Genomic DNA, 24,269 nt, shown 5'->3' with positions numbered 1-24,269 from the left:
TCCTGGCACAGGGAGACAGTGCAATAGCATGGAATGTGCTTTTGGTGCATCTGGGCCTTTCTGGTGCATCACTCAATCCCCCATCCTCAATTTCCCCGCCTGTAAAATGGGGGTAATAATCTCCACCTTGCACTGTCGTGAGGATTGAGAGAAATGAATTATGTGAAAGTGCCTGACAAGTTATAGGGGCTCAGATAATGAGTAAGAGGAGAATTTCCAAGGAAAGCTCTATGGCTGGGCTGAGGGTGAGGTTCCTAGTTTGTTTACAGCTTTGAAAAGAAAGAAGTGAGCAGGGGCAGGCATGTATGTGTAAGTGTGTGTGTGTGTGAGTGTGTATGTGTGTGTGTGTGTGTATGTGTGTTCAGGGCAGGGGAATCTGTGGGTACATCCTAGTACAGTCCAGTGTTTCTATGTATGCCATTCAGGATGAATTTCCTGTGGGATAGCAAACAACCAGGGTCTTCTGCAGAGAAGTCGATTCAGAGTCCTCATCTGCGGTAGAAAAGCCCCAGGAGTCCATGTTTACCCCCATTACGCTACTCCTGTGAGTGCTGTGGGACAGATGGTCAGCTAGGTCCTTCAGCTGAACGCAGTGCAGCTGTGAAGAAACCAGTTAGGAGTTTCTCCACCAATGCCAACAAGCAGGTCAAGTAGCACACATCGGGGGTGGAGAGGCCTCCCACAAAACATATAATTTAGGGTGCTATGTCAACCTGTCAGAGAGGGAAAAGATACACTTCTTGGCTTTGGAGCTTGTGATTTAACAGAACAAAGAAAGAGAAAACACGAAAGGCACATATGAAGCTAATTTTAAAGATCCAGTGGCCATACAGCTTTTTTTTCTTTTTTTCTCCTAGACAGCGTTAAAATCAAATAATCCTTGAAGTCATCAGACAATAGCTCCAGTGCAGACTGTGCAGAAAGTACAGTCCTGGCCAGGCGCAGTGGCTCACACCTGTAATGCCAGCACTTTGGGAAGCTGAGGTGAGCGGATCACCTGAGGTTAGGAGTTCAAGAGCAGCCTGGCCAACATGGTGAAACCCTGTCTCTACTAAAAATACAAAAAATTAGCCGGGTGTAGTGGCGCGCGCCTGTAATCCCAGCTACTCAGGAGGCTGAGGCAGGAGAATCACTTGAACCCGGGAGGCGGAGGTTGCCAGTGAGCCGAGATGGCGCCATTGCACTCCAGCCTGGGCAAAAAGAGCGAAACTCCGTCCCCCCCTCCCCCCTCAAAAAAGTACAGTCCCATGTTTCTACGTGCACCATTCAGGATGAATTTCCTAAGCACCTACTGCATGCCCAGAATTAGGAGTACAAACTCAGGGGTCAGGCTGATCTGGATTAATTTCCAAGTCTGTAACCATTTTTTAAAAATCGTATATATTTAAGGTGTGCAGCATGATGTTTTGATATACAAAGTGAAATGATTACTACAGTCAAGCAAAGGTGTCTGTCACCCTCCACAGTGACCCTATTTTGTGTGTGTTGCACCTAAAATGGACTCTCTCTGCAAATTTTCAATCTACATTGCAACATTGTTAACTATTGTCCTGTGGCTGTATGATAAATCTGTAGACTTACTTATTTTGTCCTTTGACCTACATGTCCCCATTTCCTCTCCCTCCCAGGCCTTGGTAGCCACCTTTCTACTTTTTGTTTGTATGTATTTAACTTTATTTTATATTCCACATCTCAGTAAGACCTTGCTCTCACTCACTCTTTTATGGCCTTGGGGAAGCATAGGTCCTCCAGACAGCAGAATTGCTTCGTCTTTAAAATGATTGCTTCGGTGTGACGATTGGGATAATTTACAGATGTTTTCAGCACAGGGCCCGCGGGCTTTTGCTAGGCCCCTAGAATGTACAGATAAAGGGAATCCATGTTCTTCCCTCGAAGCAGAGGTTCTGACTTTGATTTTGCCACTCCCTGGCAAGGGGCATTTAGCAATGTCTGGAGACGTTTGGCTGTCCCTATGGATGTGTGTATGTAGGTGCTAAACATCCTACAACGCATAAGGCAGCCTTTCTCCCTCTTCATTGCCCATTCCCTCTGATTGTGGAATTAAAAGACGAAAATGGGTCCATTCGAGGGAAAAGGTCATGATCCTTAATGCTGTTCCTACATGACGGCCTTGTCAGAGCCTTCAGCTCCTCCTGCTGTCTTCGACGTTCTAGGCACAGCTCCCTCCGGAGGGCATGCTTCCCACCTGGGGCTTGCTGGCGGAGTGCCATCCTCATCCATATACATGTCCCCAATTAAAAGACATCCCGCTGCCGGGAAAGCGGCCTGCACCTTGGAGCGAAACTGAAAGGAGAGCCCCCGGGGTCTTCGCGTCCCTCCGTGGGAAGGCGAGGCAGGGCCCTGCGCACAACACCGGGAGGCTCTGGGGAAAGGCAGGGATTCTATGGTGGATCCTGCAAGCCTGCTTGGAGCCGACTTCCTGGAGCAGCGGCTGCAAGCAGCGCAGAGCCCAGCTGTCCTTGGCAAACACTCCACCGAGGAGACCAGCGCTTGCTGGCTCCTCTGGGACGCCCCAGTCAAGCCACCCCCCAAAGGGCCGTGACCTCGCCTTTGAAGGGGGCCCCCAGGGCAGCGGTGGACGTGGGGGCAGGGCGGGCGAGGGGAAGTCTGTCTTTCTCCCAGGTCGGGAGGGTCACCAGCTTCCCCGGGGCTGCACCTCCTTGGGACGCTCGTCGGGTTGGAGCGCCGCAGCTGGCTCTGCGGCTGCCGCCCGGGTGACGGAGAGTGGGGCGGGGGTGGGTCGCTCGTAGCTCGGGAGCCAAGATCTGATTTCAGGGACCGTGCCTATGTGCTGAGTCAAACCCCGCCGCTGGGCTGGGTCTGCAGCCGGGCCGCTGAGCACAATCCGCTGTGGTTAATGATTAATCGCTGACCACCCCGCCTCCCGCAGCTCCGGAGAGGGTGCTCCGGAGGGTGGACCCGGGCCCTCAAGTGCCGGCAGCTGGAAAGGAAGAGGAGGGCTGCGAGGCGGAGTGCGCCCTCGTCGAAGAGGGGCAGAGGCGGAGCGCCAGGGGCTGCGGGTCTCACTCCCAGCCAGCCAGGAGTTTAGAACGTTCTTCCTCCGCCCTCTCCCCGCCTCGCCCCTGCCACAGACACTCCCAAACCCCAAAACCCAGGCGCCTCCTGGGCCTCTCCTAGGTTGGGCTGCTCCCGGAAGTTTCCGTGAAAGCACCTGAAATACTAAGTTACCTTCGCGAGGAGAACTCGAGTGAGATAAAATCGTGCGCCCACGCAGGTGAGTTTGTAGCCAAGAACTTTGGGCTCTGCTGGGAGGAGAAAGGGAAGTTGAGAAAGTCTTTGGACCTGGTAGCCTGGTGCTCTTTCTCATGGCTTCACCCAGCCGCCCGGGCAGTGACTGCTCCCATATCATTGATCACAGTCATGTCCCCGAGTTTGAGGTGGCCACCTGGATCAAAATCACCCTTATCCTGGTGTACCTGGTCATCTTCGTGCTGGGCCTTCTGGGGAACAGCGTCACCATTCGGGTCACCCAGGTGCTGCAGAAGAAAGGATACTTGCAGAAGGAGGTGACGGACCACATGGTGAGTTTGGCTTGCTCGGACATCTTGGTGTTCCTCATCGGCATGCCCATGGAGTTCTACAGCATCATCTGGAACCCCCTGACCACGTCCAGCTACACCCTGTCCTGCAAGCTGCACACTTTCCTCTTCGAGGCCTGCAGCTACGCTACGCTGCTGCACGTGCTGACGCTCAGCTTTGAGCGCTACATCGCCATCTGTCACCCCTTCAGGTACAAGGCTGTGTCGGGATCTTGCCAGGTGAAGCTGCTGATTGGCTTCGTCTGGGTCACCTCCGCCCTGGTGGCACTGCCTGTGCTGTTTGTCATGGGTACTGAGTATCCCCTGGTGAACGTGCCCAGCCACCGGGGTCTCACTTGCAACCGCTCCAGCACACGCCACCACGAGCAGCCCGAGACCTCCAATATGTCCATCTGTACCAACCTCTCCAGCCGCTGGACCTTGTTCCAGTCCAGCATCTTCGGCGCCTTTGTGGTCTACCTCGTGGTCCTGCTCTCCGTAGCCTTCATGTGCTGGAACATGATGAAGGTGCTCATGAAAAGCCAGAAGAGCCCGCTGGCCGGGGGCGCGCAGCCGCTGCAGCTGAGGAAGTCCGAGAGCGAAGAGAGCAGGACCGCCAGGAGGCAGACCATCATCTTCCTGAGTGAGTCCCAGGTCGGGGGCAACGCGTGAGCAGCTTCCCAAACCTTCCCCCGCGACCCGTGCCACTGCCTGTGGCCCTCTCCAGGGGAAGTGTTGCCCTAGAATTGCACACTTAAGTTCACTGAGGTGGGAGAGTCTTGTAGCAGAATGAGGGCATTGCTCTGGGTCTCTGAATGTTTCTTCTCTGTGTTTCGGGGATTCATGGTAGGTTATGGTGAAAAGAGCACGAGACCAGAACTCAGAAGGTCTGGGTATATTCCAGAACATCACTGCTGTGACCTCTGGGAAGTCACAAAAAAATCTTTGGTAAAATGGGGACAATAGCACTAGAGAATATGACGGACAAATTAGGTAATGCAGGACAGGTGAAAGTCCTTTGCAAAAGACCAAGTTCTGCAGAGATAAAGGGAACCGTCTTATCTAGCTCTTTTACCCAGGGAAGTCTTTCTTGTGCAATTAGCTTTTGTTCCCATTTTTCTCCTCCTTTGGAGAAAGCAGGCTGTGAGCGACACACACTCCGGTTGCTTTTTTATTCCTTGGAGCCTTTTCTACCCAATCTTAAGACATGGGAGCTCTGAGCACTCCCCAGGGCTTGGGTTTCTGCCACTGTGGGTCTGTTCCTTACCAGATCAGAGCAACCTGGCAGGACGCCCTGTTTATCTGATCCAGAAAATCTGGCTTCACGGATTCCTAGGATTTGAATAATCTCCTCACATACCCAATTCTTCTGCTTGTTTTCCAAACTTTTGTTGTGATGCAAGTATTTAAAGTTGAGGCCTTGTCTATTTAAAAAGAGCCCACGGGTCTGTTGACCCCAGAGCCTTCAGAAGAGGGGCCTAGTGGCTGGGAGACAAGGCTTTAATGGAGACACATGAGATGTGTGTGAGCAAAGGGTTTTAAAATTTTTTTTTTTTAGCAGAAACAATTAAAAGGATGTATTGTGGGTGTGTGAGTGTGAGTCAAGAAGGAATAGATATAATAAACGTTTCCCTTCTTCCCTCTTCCCTGTCCCCTCTGGCATCAGGAAAAGGAATAAATAATGGTGCTGTTTGTTTTGGTGTGGGCAACTGGGCAGCAGGTTCCAGGGACAGGAGGTAGACATGAGAGAGAGTTGGAAGGCACTTGGAGAGTGATGGAAAGACCTGGGTCTTGTCTCAGACCAGCCCCTGGCTTCCAGTGTGTCACTAATTGTTAAAAGTTTAGGGTCTAATTTTAAACCCTCTTTATTCAATTTGAAGTAATTGCCCTAATGAATTTCAAAGTACTCAGAGGCAGCCATGGATAAAGTGGATGGTGCCCCTGCCTTGTGCCCCCAGGGAGCTGGGCTTTGAGAGCTGTGGCAGGGGCTGTGGCAGGTGACCAGCTGACTTGACTTTGTGTCTGTGCAAAATGAGAATATTTGGATGCTACTCTGCATTAGGGGCTGTGCCAGGTGACCAATATTTCCATCTTCTAGAGGAGGAATTTGAGACTTAGAGAAGACCTAGTTCAGAATCACCTCAGTGCAGCTCCAAGAGTCCCACTGTGCTTTTCAGGGCAGAGAAATGCATGTCTCTCTGTGACTTTCACAGGCGTGTGGTGAAAGGAAAATGAAACAAGGCAGGACTTTGACAGGCATAGGTAAGCCTGGTGGTGTTGCTGCCTCTTAGGGCCAGCCTTTCTGGAAGTTGGAGTAGGTAACATTATCTTGGGACTTGGGAAGTGTACCCAACTCAGTCTGTCACCCACTGGTTGCTACTACTCAAATATTACGGAGAGGCATGGACATCGTATTTGCTTAAAGCTTGAATGTTTGCTGAAATACTAGTTCTCCCTTCCTCCATAAATATTGCCTTAGGCGTATCTTAAACTGTATGCTGTAATTTATACTTTAGTGTGAGTTACTTAAATTTCCTTTTTTTTTTTGGATTGGAGGAGACTGGCATGAGTGGATAAGAATTAGGGGGTAGACAAGCATTAACAAGTGGTCTTCAAGTACCTCCCAGTCTAACTTAGGAATTAAGGCTGCCTTTGACCAAAGGGAAAATCAATGATTTATCATTACTCGCTATTTGACCAATCTCTGTGTTTCCTGTATTTCTCTGAGTAGATGTCTGTTCTCCCCACAGTGGGTGTTCCAACTTAGAGCCAGTCTCCATTTGCAGCATAAAATCAGAATGCTACAGACTTTTATTTAGAGATGGATAGGACCTTGCAGATCATCAGATCCCATTAGTAATTGTCTGGAATGAGTTTGTTCTTGCTGCTGCTCTCATTCTTTCCTTCTAGCTCTTTCCTTCTTTCCTATACCAACTGTATATTAATCACCCACTGTGTTCTCAGCATAAAGATTGTTGAATGGCAATCAGGTGCTCAATGTGCGATAATGTCCTGGGGGAATTTACCGTTTGTTTTTAGCCCATTTTCTCTGCGGTAGGTTTTCAAAGCAGTTCTTGCAAATGTCCTCCTCTCCCAATGAATTTCAAAGAGCTTTTAAAAATAGGAAACTCACTAATTAACTCAAGTTAGGAAATAAATTAATGGAGTGAAGAGGAAGAAATCATGGCCTGCATTCATCAGATTAATACAATGCAATTTACTTTGTGAGTTTCATAAAACTTATGCTTTGGGGCATTTTTAACCCAGAACAAATGAACATATAAATTGTTTACATATCGCTGAATTTAATATAGTAATTTAGCTGTCTTTTTAGTATTTCATTTCACAGATGGATCAAATTAAAATAAATATTTGCTCATTTCAAACATATTTTAAATTTAATGTGAAATGTAAATGGTGACATATCACAAGTAGTTCTTGGAGCTCTTGAGGCAATAAAGACAACAATTAAGACTGTTCTCCGCTCATTGTTAAAAATGCTAACTTCTGCACGACAGAAACAAAATTCATAAATCTACCCAAGATGAGGAAGCCCATGTAAAAAATATTAATTTTCCTTTCTTCGTCTTTTACTACTGTGCCTCCGTCTAGTCGATGTGCTGGGCTGGTGGATAAGGAAAACACACTGGGAACTCTGGGAGAGAAAGAGAGGCTGGGATACCTACTAGCTCTCAAGCAATTTACAGGAGAACACAATAATGATGCAAAAGTGCACATTCCTGGAAACAGGAGTGTCTTGTCTTGCCTCTTGTCGGCCCAGTGACAAATCAGTACTAGACTTGGTTTCTGTTTCAAGGTTACAGCCAGTGTGGCATGGTAATATTTGTCCGATGTCAGAACAGAGGTTGCTGGTCTGGATTTCTGCCTCTTCTGGAGAAAAGGAACTGATAATTTGATTACCTGTCCTGTCACTTCAATGATGAGGATGTGCAAAATGAGGCTTCCTTTCGAGCAAGTCTTTCCCCAGACCTCCCATCTTCTCTTTCTGAAGTCTCCTTTGGAGTTGTTCTCAATGCAGATGGCATCCGGGTCTGTGGACACTTGTGTGTGTCTATTGCACACATGGCTTGCTGTCAAGTGTCACCCACTCAAAGTGGAATGACAAACTAATTTTAAAAAAACATAGTTTTAATTTGTATAATAACCTTCAAGTGATTGGGACTCAGTTACAACTACCTCCTAGAGAACTAGAGGGCAGTGACTGGCTTTCAACTATAGTTATGAAAAAAGATTTTTATAGACAATCATGAGGTTATTAAAGAAACATCATAGAAGATTCATAACTCTAGAATAATTACACTCTTTTTGCATTCTGATTTGCTCTCCTGAGTCAGAAGGAAAGGGAAGGAGTTACATCTAGTGGCGGGGATTACACATCAACTTTGTTTGCTCATGTTGAATATAGACATTATTCATCATGTGTATTTGGATGGAACAAAGGTTAAGAGTTGCTGCTGTAATGAACTACTCTAAAAATAAGGTTGATATACATTTAGATATTTGTGGCATGGTTCAGGGAGAAGCAAAGAGAAGGAGCTCAGAATCACATCCTCTAGGTTTTAGACCACAGAATTAGAGGTCAAACCAAGCAGGATCAGGGGAGAAGAAGAGAGAGAAGAGAGAAGAGAGGGTAGAGGGTAGAGGGGACTGAGATATTGACAGTGGGTCCTCTTTACCTGAGGACAATCATTACCTGAAAAGAACTCATACAGTTGGTTCCCTTAAAGTGGGGTTGAAAACATGTGAAAAGAGGTCTAATTGGGACTTGAAAGTGAAAATTATGAAAAGAAATTTATTTGTATGTTACAAATATAAGTTATAGTTACAACGGTATATTCTTATAATGATTATTCAGAATGAATCCAATGTGGCTTGAGGGCACAATTTTTCTGACAAAACCATCTGATAACCTTTGTGTTTTATTTTCTCAGTAAGATTATAAAAAGGGCCTCTCTTCATTCTTTGCTATTTAAATCACCCTCATGGAAGCCCCTATCCTTGCATTATCCTTGTCAGTTTTCCATTCTTTCATAATTATCTGGTCTAATTCGAGCAAACCTTTACTTGTCAGTGGCTCGGCATTTGAATCATCTGTTTCTTCAGCTTCCTTTTCATTGACTTCATGAAATTCTGTACCCTGTGTGCAGGCCATAACCAAAAATATAGTTAGTTTAAAAACCAATCCCTATACTCTACTGTATGTTTGGTATTACACAGAAGTGCATGCCTTGAAATGCTTTGAAAGTGCCCATAAGAATTTTTAGTAGTTGTTTTCTTCACTAGGTTAAATGCTGGTCTTACAATCATGCTTTCATCATTAGTTTTCTTAGCAAAGGCTTTTTACTTGATATAAAAGGATATGTCAACACAGTCTTTGAAGGAAATACCATCAACATTAGTGACTTTTTTAGTGTAAGATATTATTTTGACTCAAATGTTTCAATATTTCAGGAAAAAGTTTTGCCTCAAATATTCAGATTATCACCCCTATTCCCTTTTTCCTTTATTGATGTATATGTGGCTATAATAAATGGTATTTTATGTTTATTTTCCTATCTGTGATAGCTGTCATAAATTGCAAGTGTCCTGTGATCAGCCTAGCAGACAAATATAATAATGCTGCATTACTTTTATAATCAGGCTGTCTCAAAGATTTCGTTTCTCTGTTGGAGAGATGCACAGTTTCTGAGGAAGGGAAGATTGGAATCCCAGTCCCCATTCATTAGCAAGCCTGTTCATCTGCCGGCCTCCTGGGGGCTGTTGAAATGTAATAAGAAAGAGATGCCTCAGTTGCACAAAGCATTTGGCTTATTAGTGCTAAAACCATTCAGAATAAAAGCCATTTATGAGTTGAGACAGCGCAGTGGAAGAATATTGAATTGGGAGTCAAGGAGCCCCTCTGGCTGTACAAGGCAAGGTCCCCTGGTCCACCATTTGGAGGACACTGTCGACTCCTATCCCTTTTCCCTCTGCACACGTCCCATGCCAGGCTGCAGCCCTGGGACCACTCAACTGACTCTCCACCTCTACTCCTGGCTATTTACTGAGCACTGGAGACAAGACTGGTCATCCTTTCTGCTGCAGGTTCTTGTAAATGAATGGTGTTCGGCCTCACCTGGGCCCTGCCCTCTGGGGGACACCTTCCTTTGCAAGCACTTTCAAAGAGCTTTGCCTCCCACGCTACTCTTTCTACTTTGTTTCCAGCAAGCCTGCTGTCTGAGTGAGGATCCTTGACTAAGGTATCATCACTGGAAAAATCTCCATCTATTCTTGTCTGTGTCTGGGCTGTTCACACTGCAGCCACTGGGATCTTGTTGACGACCCCATCTCTGACGCCAGCAGAGTAAAGCCAGTCAGTGGTTTCCCATGGCTCTTATGTCAACCACAGACCAAAACTCTTGACATAAGGCCCTCATATCAGCTGCCTCTCCAACTCTATCAAGTGCCGTTCTCCCCTTGTGTTAATCCGCTCTGAACGGGGTAGCAACATGCCACAGACTGGATGCCTTGAACAGTAACATTTATCTTCCCACAGTTCTAGAAGCTAGAAGTCTGAGATCAAGGTGCAACACGGTTGGTTTCTTCTGAGGGCTTTCTCCTTGGTTTGCAAATAGCTGTCTTCTCATTGTGTCCTGACCTGGCCTTCTCTGCACATGTGTTCTTCTGGTGTCTCTTCCTCTTCTTATAAGGATGCTGGTCTTATCAGATTAGGGCCCCACCCTTACAATTTTATTTTACCCAGATTATCTCCCAAAGGCCCAATCTCCAAATACAATCACACCGGGGCTTAGGCCTTCAACATGTGAATTTGCAGGGGACACAGTTCAGTTTATAACACTGCTTAACTGCCTTATTCCACTGGCTCCCCTTCAAGTTCTTCAAGTGACCATGACTGGCTCTCTTCCCCCATGCTGCCTGTGTATGGGTTGTTTCCTCTGCCTGGCATGCTTTTCTATCTTACTCTACTCTCCACCTGCTCCCCACTTCCATCCCCTTCCCCAGGTTAATATCTTTCTCCTCTCTCAAATCTCCCCGGTGAAGCTGGCCCATCCTCCCTGACTTCATTAAACCTCCCACAAAACAAGACTCACAGTTGTCATTTTACATTTAATTGTGCAATTACTGGATTGATGTCCGTCTTCCTTCAATTCCTTGTGGACAGGCGCATGCCCTAATTTCCTTCAACACTGTACCTCATTCCAGCACAGTGTCTAGCACATAGCAGGTGGTCAATGAATATTTATTGACGGAACAAATGAATGAATGAGCCTCAGCTTGGAATTGAGAAGCAATGTTCTGTTTTTCCTTGGGCATGCATTCGTATAGAAGTTTATCATTCCTCAAAGGTGTTCTGGTTCATCTGAACCAAAGACGCTCTCTTTGAAAGGGTTATGATTCCTCTGAGGCCTCTGAAGTCAAGCCATCATGGAAAACATCTAAGATTTGCTTGCCCCTGAGCAAATGAACACTCTGTGCTAATCAGACCCTGAATGTTAGCTTTAACCATGTATACCTGCCAGAAGTAACCATGAAATGAAAGTGACTAGGGTGGTGAATGATCCTTGTTAAACTCTGTTGAACAAGATGTTAAATACAATGATACAACTCTAAACATTATTTCTTAGCAGGCTCTTTGACCACTTGTTAACAAGGGGATCCTCAAAGTAATGAGGATACAGTGGGGGTGATATTTTGAAAATATTAAACCGATGTGTTTATATCTCCACCTTAAATTGCATCCACTTGCAGCCATCTCTCTCAAGGGTAAGCCACACTTATCACTCCAGGGAAGGAATAAGCAGCTACTGCCTGGGACAAAGGTGTTGTGGATCCTTCCTGGGTCCAGAGGATGGAATTCTTGACCTCTTTAGCAGGGCAATTATCTTGAAAGCTAGACTTTGTGAAGGATGAAAAAGGATTTCCTAACTTCATACCTCTCCCTTCAATGTCTCAAGAGCCCAGCATAGTGGACTAGATCAGCCAGTTCCAGATGAGACCATAGCTAAGGGGTTTGGAATTTATCCTTGGAAGCCATTGCAGGGTTTTAAGAAGTTAAACAGCACAGTTGAATTTCTAGTGCTGCCCCTAGAGTGACAGCATTTGTTGCATTGCAGTTTGGGTCAAAGTACAGGCCTGGCTGTGTTTATAGAATAAAAAAACAGACAACCCTTCATTGGAACACAGTTCTGGTACAGCAGCTGACACTGGTGAGTTCTCCTTTCCATTAGGCAGACCTCTGGCCCTTGGTTTCTCCAAGTCATGCTGCTGCCACTGCCCTCCATGGCCAGACAGTGACTGCTTCCATTCAGCAACTCCCACTTTCCCAGCACGGAGGCCCAAACTGCCCCCATGTTGCTCAGGCCCTGGTTAGGAGGTGGCCCTAGGGGGCTAAACTAGGTCACAGTAGCTCTCACCTGTCATCTCTATTGCTCAGTGGTCTATTCGTTCTTCAACGACGATCTCCAGCTATGACCAACTCATATATCTCCCATGAAAAAACTTCCTACCACTTACATTAGCATTCTGCATATGATATATCTCAATGCCTCCTACTTCTTCTGTGAAGCCTTCCTGGACTACGACAGCCTATACTGATCTTCCTATGCATGGTGAGCCATCTTAGACATTTCTCAGAAGGGGGCACAGATGATGTCCCTTGACTATATTGAAACTCCCTAAGATCAGGGACCCTGCGCTGTTGTACATCTTCAACCTTCCTTACTGGGTTGGGGGCACAGTAGCCATGCACTGCTTGAGAGATTGATGGATTGAAGTTCTCTGACAGTGGCTGCTGCTCCTGAAATGCAGGAAAAGCACCCTCACTATGATCCTCAGGAAACTCTCTTGGCTCTACCTTTCTTTCCTTCTTTCCCTGTGCTAGGCAGAGTTCTGAAATGGCCTCCAAAATGCCTTGTCCCCAAGGTATACGTATCTTCTCCCAGTTATTCAATCAAACACTAATCTAATGTTGCAAGGAAGGGAAGTAGTTAAGTTCCCAAATCTGTTGACCTTAAAATAGGGAGATTTTCTGTGTGGATTTAACCAAGTCACATGAGCCTTTAAATCTGGGTCTAGAGGTCAGAGGCAGGAGAACTAAGAGAGTCAAAGCATGAGAGGCATTTGACCAGGGAGAAATTCTCTGTTGCTGGCTTTGGAGATGGAGGGAGCTGGCAGAGAATATAGGTAGGTTCTAGGAGCTGAGCACCAGCAAGAAAATGGGCCCTGAATAAGCTTAGAGGTAAAATTCCCCCCCAGAACTTCTAGAAAAGAACTCAGCCTGGCCTACACCTTGAGAACCCAGGCATATCTTGCCTGGATCTCTGATCTATAGAATTGTGTGCTAATAAATAGGTGTTATTTTAAGCCACTAAATTTTTGATAATTCACTATGTACCAATAGAAAACGAATGGATTCACTGAACTCTACTAAAAGGAGCTCCCAGGTAAACACATGTCCTACCTTAGTTATAACTTCCAAGACAGGCTCAATCTCCAGAAGCTTCTCTTTGGAAAGTCTCACCTTCCAAGAATTGCCTTTGGCCCAGCCATTCACAGATCCACCAACCACTTATTGATCACCTGCTCAGTGTTCACTGATCCAGAAGTTTACCAAGACACCATGGAATGTTCACTGGACTTTTAGAATCTCATTTGGAGAACTCAAAATTTGTGGGCTTGAGTCCCACTGGCTGGATTTTTAGAATGCTGATGCCTTGATAGTCAAAAAGGAACATGGTATTGAATTGATCTTATAATTATCATCCTTTTGGTAGCTCTATTTCCTCATAGCCTGGCACTGACTAGGTGCTGCATAAAGGTTTGGTGAATAAGCTGATGCCTGGGCAGCTCTGCTGCTTCCCAGAATCCTCCTCACCAGAAGGGAGATGCCTGTGCCCCTCATCATTTGGCTTCAAATGGAGAAAGTGTGTCAGGGAAGAAGCCAACCCTGGTGCTGAAGCAAGTCTGAATAACAAATGTCTTGAGCTAACAGACTTTATCATTTTCTGATTCTAGAGCCTTTGCCAATTTAGAAACTTGACAAAAAGTCTTCTTTGTACTTACTGAGTGTAAGAGCCATTCTGGCAAGCAGAGGGTTTAACACTCAGGCCACTGCTTTGCACACCTCAAAGGTGGCTGGGTAGTTGGAGAACAGTGGTGTTACTGGTACCTAACAGACAGATCGGGAGGCAAGGCTGCAGCATCAAAGTTGCCATTGTACTTGTTCAATGTCTAACCGTCCATGAAACTAACTGCATGCAGAAATGGGGACAGGCCCAGCTGGGAGTGATGAAGCTCATTAAACTTGCAGAGAGAAGCCATTTTCTTCCTTTAGTGAAGAGGAAAAAGATAAACTCTGCCACAGAAATAAAACACTTTACACAGGGTGCTTGGGCCAGAGATGAAGTCCTTTGACTTTATATATTTTCTTTTTTTTTTTTTTTGAGACGGAGTCTCACTCTGTCACCCAGGCTGGAGTGCAGTGGCACAGTCTCAGCTCACTGCAAGCTCTGCCTCCCAGGTTCATGCCATTCTCTGCCTCAGCCTCCCGAGTTGCTGGGACTACAGGCGTCCACCACCACGCCCAACTAATTTTTTTTTTTTTGTATTTTTAATAGAGATGGTGTTTCACCACGTTGGCCAGGATGTCTCAATCTTCTGACCTCGTGATCCACCCGCCTTGGCCTCCCAAAGTGCTGGGATTACAGGCATGAGCCACCACACCCGGCCTGACTTTATATATTCTATTCTATTTGGCTTTATATATTATATGTGTTATATAATATATGAGTATGTAATATAACATAATATACATATAATTCTTTGGAGACATGATATACTCAGCAGAAATAAAATTTCAGGCATATTTTTGGGTCTACTTTCTATATGCTGCCATTCTGAAGGATTAAATATCACATTGAAATGACAGCTACATCGTTTTTTTTTTTTTCAGTCACATTTGGAAGAGAAGGATGGGAAGGAGTCTCACTATGTTGCCCAGGCTACAGTATAGTGGCTATTCACAGGCATGATCATAGTGCACTGCAGCCTTGAACTCCTGGGCTCAAGCAATCCTTCTGCCTTAGCCTCTTGGTAGCTAGGACTACAGGTGTGCACTACCATACTTGGCTTTTAAGCTGTACTTCATATATATATATATAAAATTATATTTAAATATATATATATATATGACAGCTGATGGGTTTTCACTGTTTCTCAAGTTCAAGTTTACCCTTGATAGGGGTGACAAATGAGTCACCTTGGTGATTGAAGCTTGCTGTAGATATCCTCTAGAGAAGATGAAAAAAACTTCTGTAGGAACCATCTGTTCTCCTTCTTTGACCTGGGGTTTTCCTCATTATTGAATGTCTTACAAGCTGACTTCCTCCAAGAAGCCTGCCTGGACTGGCTTTACCCTTCTCTCATTATTCCAGCAGATCTTCACATTTCATTTGTTTGTTCATTCATCAAGTATTTATGAAACTTAAGTTGTGCTTAACATCATTTGTACCATAGAGATCAAAATGCTGGTTCCTCCTTTCAAGGAGCTTAATACTTGTCTCTTTGAGACATCAAAGTATAAGGGCAGAGCCTTGTAGAAACCTGAAAGTACCACTTGATGCAGGGTCTGGGGTGTGGCTGTTTATGAAGTAAGCTAGTTCTATTAAACATTCTGCCAGAACTTTTAATAGACTGGCTAATTGGGCTTCACTTCAGAGATGTGGTTACACTCTCGATATTCACAGTATGGTCCAGGGACCCGCAGCATCAGCATCACCTGGGAAATTGTAAAAGGCAGAGTATTGGGCCACACCCCTACCAGTTGAATTGTAATCTGCATCGTAAGCAGATCCCTGGAATACCTATGTCCTAACATCAGGGTATGAGACGCACTGATCTACAACACTTGGGGATTCTTTAATGTCAATACTAGAAAAGGGTGAATTGGGAAGGACTAAACTCACTAGTTGTGGTAAGAACTATCAATCACTTGTTGTGCAGTTGTAACAGGTGGGAATTTGCTCCATGACACTTAGACATAAAAAAGTTGCATTATTTCTAAAAAGAAACTTAAATCTGGCTCCAAGCTCTCCTTTAGAAGGTGGTGAAGATGTTAATCCTAGTAACATTGGAGGTTGGGGTTTCCCCTTTCTCATGTTGTGTCAAAATTCAAGGGGCTTATGGGATGCCCAGAAAGTGAGGCATTGGGTCCCTTGTTCAAAGTTCTTCCTATTGCCCCTTCTACTCTGTGATTCTGCTGCCAGGGCTGGCCAGAGCACTAGGGCCAGCCAGCCAAAGGGCCGGCTCTATATTTTATCTTCAATCCTCATAGTATCATTAGCATGAGGGTATCGTTATCCTCGCTTTGCAGAACTGCCCGAGGTCATCAAACATTGAGATTGGAGCTGGGATCTGGCATGTTTTGTAGTCCACATTCTTTCCCCGAGCAGAGGGTGAGTCCCTCAAAAGAAAACGCTCTGTAGTCTCTCAAAAGAGAATACTCTCCAGTGGGGGAACTTGTTTTGGATGGTCAGTGTCGGGGAGGCAAGAAATTATGATGCCAAGTCTGGCGGATGTTTATCTTGCTTTTAGGCTACCCAGCAGCTTTTGGCTGCTTTTTATGTTTGGGAAATTTCCATCTTTTTGAGTCCTGCTTCCTCAAGATAGTGGTCGGAAGCTTGCTTTCCCAGCATCCCTCGCAGCCAAAGTGCAGCATGTGGCCTGGGCTGCGCCAGTCACGTGCACTGGCATGAGAGTCTCATTTGGAAGAGAAGGATGGGAAAGAGCAGTAGCCACATGGACTCTCTTTGGGGTTAAAGCCAGTGTGTGACAAATGGAGTTAAGAGAGTGAAAAGGAGCCTTTAGAGAGAGCAAAGACAGAAAAGCTAAGGACAGCATCCTAAGCCAAATGTTTGCAGCACCTCTAAATTGGTGCATTCTGGTGGGATAACCTTATGTGATTCTCTGGCCCTCCTGGGGATTATGTGAAATAACCAATAGCCTCATTTCTGGATGAAACTGGAATGGGCTCTGCTGTTTGTCCTAAGAACTCTGCATGTCCAGAAAGTAGGTAATGGAATGATTGGAGTGGAGTAGGGAAATCTAGAAGGTAGCAGTGATGAATTTAGACTGAGAAGTAGACTGAGTTAAATATAGAGGAAGTTGATAGCTAGGCTAATGGATTCAGACTATGTATTGGAGGCCATGGGAGCCATGGAAAGCTTTTGAGAAGAGGAGTGGCAGGAAGGAGTGCAAAAAGATTGATGTGGCCACCATGTGTGTTGCTGGCAGAGAGAGGCAGTGTGAGGGGCACAGGTGTGGAAGTGATCATGGGTTCTGATGACGGTTTGTGGTTAGGTTTAGCTATGAGGTGTGGTAGTTATCGACCCTGCTAAACATTACAATCACCTGTGGAACTATTAACAATGCCCTACTCCAGTCTATTTATATCAAAACCTTTGTGGGTGGAACTCTGGACATTGGCATTATTTAAGCCTGCAGGTGACTCCAATGTGTAGCCAGGGTTGAGAATGGGAGAAGAAGGAGCTGGAAAGGCAGGCAGGGGGTGGCTGGGGAGACCTTGACTTTAGCAACTGTGCCAAGGTTCTTCAACTAGAGGCCACCAAACCGGACTCTTCTTATTTAACAAGTAAGAAGGAATTTATTGGAAGTATGGAAGGTAGCTCACTGAGTCAAAGGAAAGGCTAAAGAACCAGATTGATCAGGGACCTAGGGAGTAGAAATTCATGGACCACCAGCTTGGGCTCCACCATCAAGAAGGTATCAGCTTCAGGCATCATCCCATCTTTATTGCCACTCCATCCAGGGATGAGAACCTTGTTGGACTGGCTAGGGCTGCTCATCCAGCCCCTGTGAGGCTGAGATGAGGGCAGGTGATAGACAGTGCCGTCAAGACTGCATGCAGTGAGAGGCGTGGTCCCCAAAGGAGACCCATGTTCTACCCAGGAGAGCGGGTTACAGAGCCAGGGAGCAGAAACAACAGACACCCCCTGCAGGGACCTTAGTAAGCTTAGTGACGTGCTCTGATGTTGTTGAGTTCCTTCTTTGTTCCATGAAGACTTTCTCCCAGACTCTATTCTCTGTTACATCCCTGGACTTCCCCTTTCCCCTGGCTGAGTCTTGGGTGATATTTCTCAGGGATCTGGTCATCTTAGTGCATGAGCAGTTTAGAGGGGTGGGGAGGAGGGGTCAGCAGCAGAGCCTCCTGCTTCTGAAATGCTGCTGCCAGAAGCTGGTTAGTGCCAAATCCCCGGGGCATGTCTCCTGCCTTGTAAGCTGACTCACTCACTCACCTAGGTCACTCGCTGACCAAGTATCAGGTTGTGGCTTCTCATTACCATGAAATCAGGTTGTATTTGATACTTGGCCTGGAAAACAAAGATCTCTGGCTGTGCTTCAGCATCAGATGCAACACCTTTTTCTAGAATTGGGCATTTTCTAGTTATGTCTTAATATGATATTGGCCTTAAGCCAAGACTCCTTGTTTCAGATGTAAGATCCTACCTTTGATGTCAAGGATATTGACCATGGAAAAGAGGAAACATGAGTTGCATTCATTGACTTCTGGAAATCTAAAAAGTTATTTAAGAAAGAAAAACTAGTAAAATTTATTAAAGGTTTTGTTCATAAAATGTTTTAGTTTCACAGTGGAATGATGATTAATCTTTGATTTTGATGTCAGTCACATTCTGTCACTAGGGCAGTTACTGTTTTCTCTCCCTGCAAATTGAGAGGCCAGGAGGCTGCTCTCCAAGGCAGCTTCTCAGAGTCTTCACTTCTCTTGGTGATGTTTTTTTGAACAGGAGTCACCATACACCAGGTGAGCCTTCCCTGTGGAACTTGGCAGTGAGCTGTGTGCATTGAGAATATGTGGAGGGGGTGTGGCATATGTGGATTTCACAGTTAGTGGGCAGGGCCTAAGTATGTGACTACTGTATCTTAAGTGGTGGGAATGATGGCAAATGGGGAGTATATTAGTTTCCTGTGGCTGCTGTAACAAATTACTACACACTCGATGGCTTAAAACAGTAGACATTTATTTCTCACAGTTCTGGAGGCCAGAAGTCCAAAATAAGTTTCTCTGGGCCAAAATCAAGGTGTCAGCAGGACCTTAGAGCTTAGGCTTTAGGAGAGAATTCACTCCTTCACCCTTCCAGTTGCTGGTGACTGCTGGTGTTCCTTGGCTTGTGGTTGCGTTACCCCAGTCTCCAAGGCCAATGTCTTCAAATTTCTCCCTGCTCTGTCTTCAAGTCATCTTCTTGTTTGTCTTGCTCCGTTTGGACTGCTATATCGAAATACCATAAACTGGGTGGTTTGTAAGCAACAAAAATTATTTTCTCAGGGTTCTAGAGGCTGGGAATTCGAAGATTAAGATATTAGCAGATTTGGTGTCTGGTGATGGCCTGTTTTCAGGTAGCAAACTGGTGACTTCTCGCTGTGTCCTCACATGGTGGAAGGGGCCAGGCAGCTCTCTGGGACCTCATTTATAAGGACACAAACCTCACAAGGGCTGTACTCTCATGATGCAATCACTTCCCAAAGGCCACACCTAATACCATCACATTGGTGACTAGGCTTCCAACATACAAATTTGAAGGACACAAAAATTCAGACCATAGCATCCTCCGTGTGTGTCAAATCTCCCGCTGCCTCCCTCTTCTGAGAATGCATCTGATGAAATCTAGGGCCTATTCTGATAAGGCAGGATAATCTCTCTACCTCAAAATCCTTCGCTTAATCACATCCGCCAAGATTGTTTTTCTTAGAAAGTGACATTTACTGTATCCAGAGATTAGGACCTGATATTCTTGGAGGACATTTTTCAGCCTACTGCAGGGAGCAAAGGGTTACCAGAAAGTACAAAAGTTTAATGTGGTACATGAGCATAGTCTTCCCACCTACAGAGAGACACTGTGCTGTGCATAGGTATATGTCCCAGTCTCCTTTTCATCACCTACTAGTGTGGGTGACTTGGCAAATTACTCAGGACCTCAGTTTTATCATCTCTGCATTAGACATAAACTGGTCTAAGGTTGATTCGAGCATGCAATGAGAAGTATATGGAGGCCTCCTGTGCAGTGCCTAGCACATGGTAGGTCCTCATTGAAAACTACATTTGACCCTTGAACAACATGGATTTTAACTACTTGGGTCTTCTTATACATGATTTTTTTTTCCCAATAGACGTATTATAATACTCTTTGGAGATTTGTGACAATTTGAACAAACAATGGTAAAGCTTAGAAGTAGCAAAAAAGTTAAGAAAAAGATATGTCATGACTGCATAAAATATATGTAGATTCTTGTCTATTTTATTATTTACTATCATAAAATTTACTCAAATCTTTTATAAAACCTTAAAATTTATCAAAACTTACACACAAATACTTACAGATTGTACATGGTGCCATTTGCAGTTGAGAGAAATATAAACAAATGTAAACATGCAGTATTAAATCATAACTGCATAAAAATTAGCTACAGTAATTTTTTGCAGCTACCTCCTGTTGCTATCGAGGTAAGCTTAAATGTTCCTAGTGTCCACTTGCAACTGTGTGTGATGCTAATCATCTCAGCATGAGCAGTTTGTCTCTCCAGTAAAATATTGCAATAAAAAAGTGATGTCGTGGGCTTCTCACATATATTTCATCATGTTTAGTGCAAATACCATAAGCCTTGACTAACATAATGGGACTCATACGAAGTGCCACTAGTGGTGCTGGAAGTGCTCCCAAGAAGTAAAGTCATGATATCACAAGAAAAAGCTGAATTTTGACATGTACTGTACATTGAAGTCTGCAACTGCAGTTGCCCTCCATTTCAAGATAAATGACTCCAGTGTAAGGATCATTAAAAAAAAAAAAAAGGAAATGCATGAAGCCGTCACTTGTGAAAAGTATTTTGCAAAACGTGTGAGGTTGTCATGCCTGCTGTTACTACAGCTATGCCAGCAGGCATAACAACCTCACACTTTTTGCAAAAATACTTTTTTATATTGTATTGGAAATGCAGCTTTTATGTTGGTGCAGGATTGCTATTAGAAATAGCAATTGCTATAGACTCTAATATGATTCAAGAAAAAGCGAAGTCATTATATGACAACTTAAAGCAAAATGAAGGTGAAGGGCCTAAAGCTGGAGACTTTAATGTCAGCAAAGGATGGTTTAATAATTTTAGAAAGGCATTTGGCTTAAGAAATGACAAGATAACAGGAGAAGCAGCTTCTGATGATCAAGGAGCAGCAGATGAGTTCCTGTATACCATTAAGAAAATCATTAAGGAGAAAGGATATCTGCCTGGAGAGGTATTTAATGCAGATGAGAGTACCCTGTTCTGAAAAAAAATGCCATGAAGGACATTTATTAGTAAGAAAGAGAAGTGAGCATCAAGATTTAAGGCAGGATGGGATAGGGTAACTCTACTGTTTTGTTCAAATGCTGTTGGGTTTATTATCAGGACCTCCTTTATTTATAAAGCTGCTAACTCCTGAGTCTTGAAGGGAAAAGATAAATACCAGTTGGAAGTCTTTTGGTTGTACAACAAGAAGGCCTGAACAATAAGAACACTTTTTCTGGATTGGTTATATTGATGCTTTGTCCTTGAAGTCAGGAAGTACCTTACCAGTAAGGAACTGCCTTTTAAAATTCTTTTAATATTGGACAGTGCCCTTGGCCACTCAGAACCCCATGAGGTCAACACTGAAGGTGTTGAAGTGGTCTACTTGCCCCCAGACAGAACATCTCTAATTCAGCCTCTAGATTGGGGCCATAAAGACCTGTAAGTCTCATTACACGTGGTACTCTATGGAAAGGATTGTCAGCATTATGGAAGAAAACCCCAAGTCTGGAAGGATTACACTATTGAAGATGCCATCATTGTTACAGAAAAAGTCATGAAAGCCACCAAGCCCAAAACAATAAATTCCTGGTGGAGAAAACTGTCCAGATGTTGTGCATGACTTCACAGGATTTACAATAGAGCTGATTCAGAAAATCATAAAAGAGACTGTGGATATGCCATAAAATAAGGTGGGGGCGAAGGGTTTCAAGATGTGGGTCTTGGAGACATACAAGAGCTAAGGGACCACACCAGAGGAAATAACAGAAGATGACTTGATGGAGATGAGTGCTTCCAAATCAATGCCAGATGACGAGGAAGACGACAATAAAAGAAGTAGTGCCAGAAACAAATGGACAATATTTGACAATCTGGCCAAAGCTTCTAATTATTCGAGACTCTTTTTGGCTTCTTTTACTACAAGGATCATTCTATGATACAGGCACTGAAAGTAAAGCAAACGGTGAAATAAGGGCTGGTACCGTATTGAAATATCTTTAGAGAAATACAAAGGCAAAAAAGACAGAAATTATGGTGTATTTCTGTAAAGTCGTCCCAAGTGTGCTGCCTTTCCTGCTCGCCGCACACCTCCTTCACACCTTCTGCCTCTGCCACTCCTGAGACAGCAAAACCAACCCCTCCTTCCTTGTTCTCCTCAGCCTATTCAACATGAAGATGATGAGGATGAAGACCTTTATGATGATCCACTTTCACTTAGTAAACAAATACATTTTCTCTTCCCTATGATTGTCTTAATAACTTTCTCTTTCTCTAGCTTTGTGGTATGTATACAATACATATAACATACAAAATATGTGTTAATCAGCTGTTTGTTATTGGGAAGGCTTTCAGTCAACAGTAGGTAATTAGTAGTTAAGTCTTTGGGGAGTCAAAAGTTACATACAGATTTTTGACTGTGCAGGGAAGGGTGTGTTAGACCCTGAATGCCTGCACTGTTCAAGGGTCAACTGTAGTTGCCTATAGTGACCTTGTGATATTACAGAAAGAATTTTGGTCGTGGACTCAAGAGAACTTGTTTCTAGTCATTGCCGGGCCACAGACTTGTATCATTTTGAGCACATCTCCACATATTTTCTCGTGTAGAGCCTGAAGGGGGTAAACTTGAGGAGTTTGTCTCAAAAGTCCCCATAGACATAAGACATGAAGGGGATATGAGTTCTAGACTTAAGCACTCCAAGGAATAGAAAGTGAAGATTCCTTTATATTGTAAAGATGCATGGACATTTGCTTTTCAGTCCATTATATGTTAATGTCTGATACAATAGAAAAATGTTTTAAGTTCATTTTCAGAAAGCAAAAGTGTCAGCCCAGAAAAGGCAATTCCTGATGGCTATAAGGAGCCTCTGAAAGACTCTCAGGTGGCCCCAGCTGTGTGCTCATTCCAGAAAGAGAGTGTTAGGCCCTGAGGGCCCCGAGTCCCTATGCTTTTGAAATTGTTTGCCTTTGACCTTTATCCTGTGAGAAGTTACTGGAAGAGCAAGAGCAGCTCCAGACCCTGACAGCCCATTCTAGGCGAGAGCTTTTGACAAATTACCACGTTGATGCCTTCTTCACGCACCTGTAAGGCCAAGGCATTATTGGCCGAGGCAATTGATATATCAGAATGAATTTTTGGAAGAGTGTCATCAAGCTCAGCTTTATTTCCAAAAACACAAAAAACTCTGCCCCGGGGAGGGAACGATGACTTTCACTGTGAAGTAAACAGTTGATTGCTTAGACATTACTTATGTCATGCTAGTCCATCTGAGATGTAGGCACCATGGTAACCAATTGTCCCCAGAATTCACATTTTCGAGGCCCATTAAAACTCGAGGCTGCTGGAGTCATGTTCTCTGCATTTTGCCCATTTTAATAATAATAATAATGAGAAAGTTAAAATGACATTTGGAATTTATATCGCACTTGTCTGTGAGGCGCTCTCAGCACTTTACAATGTATCATCCATCTTCATCACAGAGATGGGAAATATCAGTGACAGGTAGTATTTGTGATCATATTCAGCTTCGTAAAGATCCCCCCTGGCTCAAAGGAATTTCAGTGACGTGGCATGGTGCTTGCTGCCTTGTGGGGACAGAAGAGGCTGGTGCTGGCTTGGTGCTTCTGCTTGGTCCATCTCTCTCTGCCTCAGTTTCCATCAATCAAATCAGATAACAGCAGTGTGTCTTCGCATCCTGCAGCATGGTTATGTGGATCATTGTATTAACCATATTAACTAATGTTTTAAAAAATTTACTTGCTATGTGCCAGGTGTTCTAAGGGCTTTTTGTATACTCATTCATTGAATTCTCCCAAGGGCCTGTGAGGCAGGTGCAGTTAATTATCCTATTTTAGAGATAAGCAAATTGAAACACAGAGAGTTTAAGGAACTTGCCTAAGGTAACACAGCAATTGAGAACCTGAGTTGTATTTGACCCAGGCAGGTTGGCTGCAGAGCTTGCGGTATTAACCACTGTGTTAGAGTTGCTTAAACTTTGGTATTGCAATACAATGCACACACATGCACACGTGCACACACCTGCACAGGCAGGGCAAACAAAAGTTTCACTGAACAATATTCACCCATTCTTACCTTTGAATGTGACGGGCATTTTGATCTTTTCTCTTCTATTCATTTCATTAATGAAAATGCCAATCTGAAGCCAGTAAATTGAGTTTACGATCGTAAGTCTGACATACATTTTGAAAGCCTTAGCACTACATCATACTCCTTCATAGATGCTCCTGGGGAAGCATTTGAGAGGAGACATGCAGGGAGTGTGTGTGATTGGCTGGGGAGGGTCGTGGAGACCAGAATGTGGGAAGTGTAGGCCC

At 44.5% G+C, this 24,269-nt stretch overlaps 1 protein-coding gene across 1 annotated transcript in view; it reads left to right on the top strand.

Moving 5' to 3' along the window:
* Nucleotides 1-2,878: 2,878 nt before the first annotated feature.
* The window catches only part of GPR39 (G protein-coupled receptor 39), a 225,888-nt gene continuing 204,497 nt past the window's right edge, over nucleotides 2,879-24,269 (top strand). The window contains exon 1 of the mRNA XM_003267584.3: nucleotides 2,879-4,203. Coding sequence (XP_003267632.1) covers nucleotides 3,348-4,203 — 856 coding nt within the window. The 5' untranslated portion in view covers nucleotides 2,879-3,347. The remainder of the gene's footprint in view (nucleotides 4,204-24,269) is intronic.

This window comes from Nomascus leucogenys, chromosome 20 (genome assembly GCF_006542625.1).
Source record: "Nomascus leucogenys isolate Asia chromosome 20, Asia_NLE_v1, whole genome shotgun sequence".
NCBI lineage: Eukaryota > Metazoa > Chordata > Mammalia > Primates > Hylobatidae > Nomascus > Nomascus leucogenys.
This window is presented reverse-complemented; position numbering and strand designations above follow the sequence as displayed.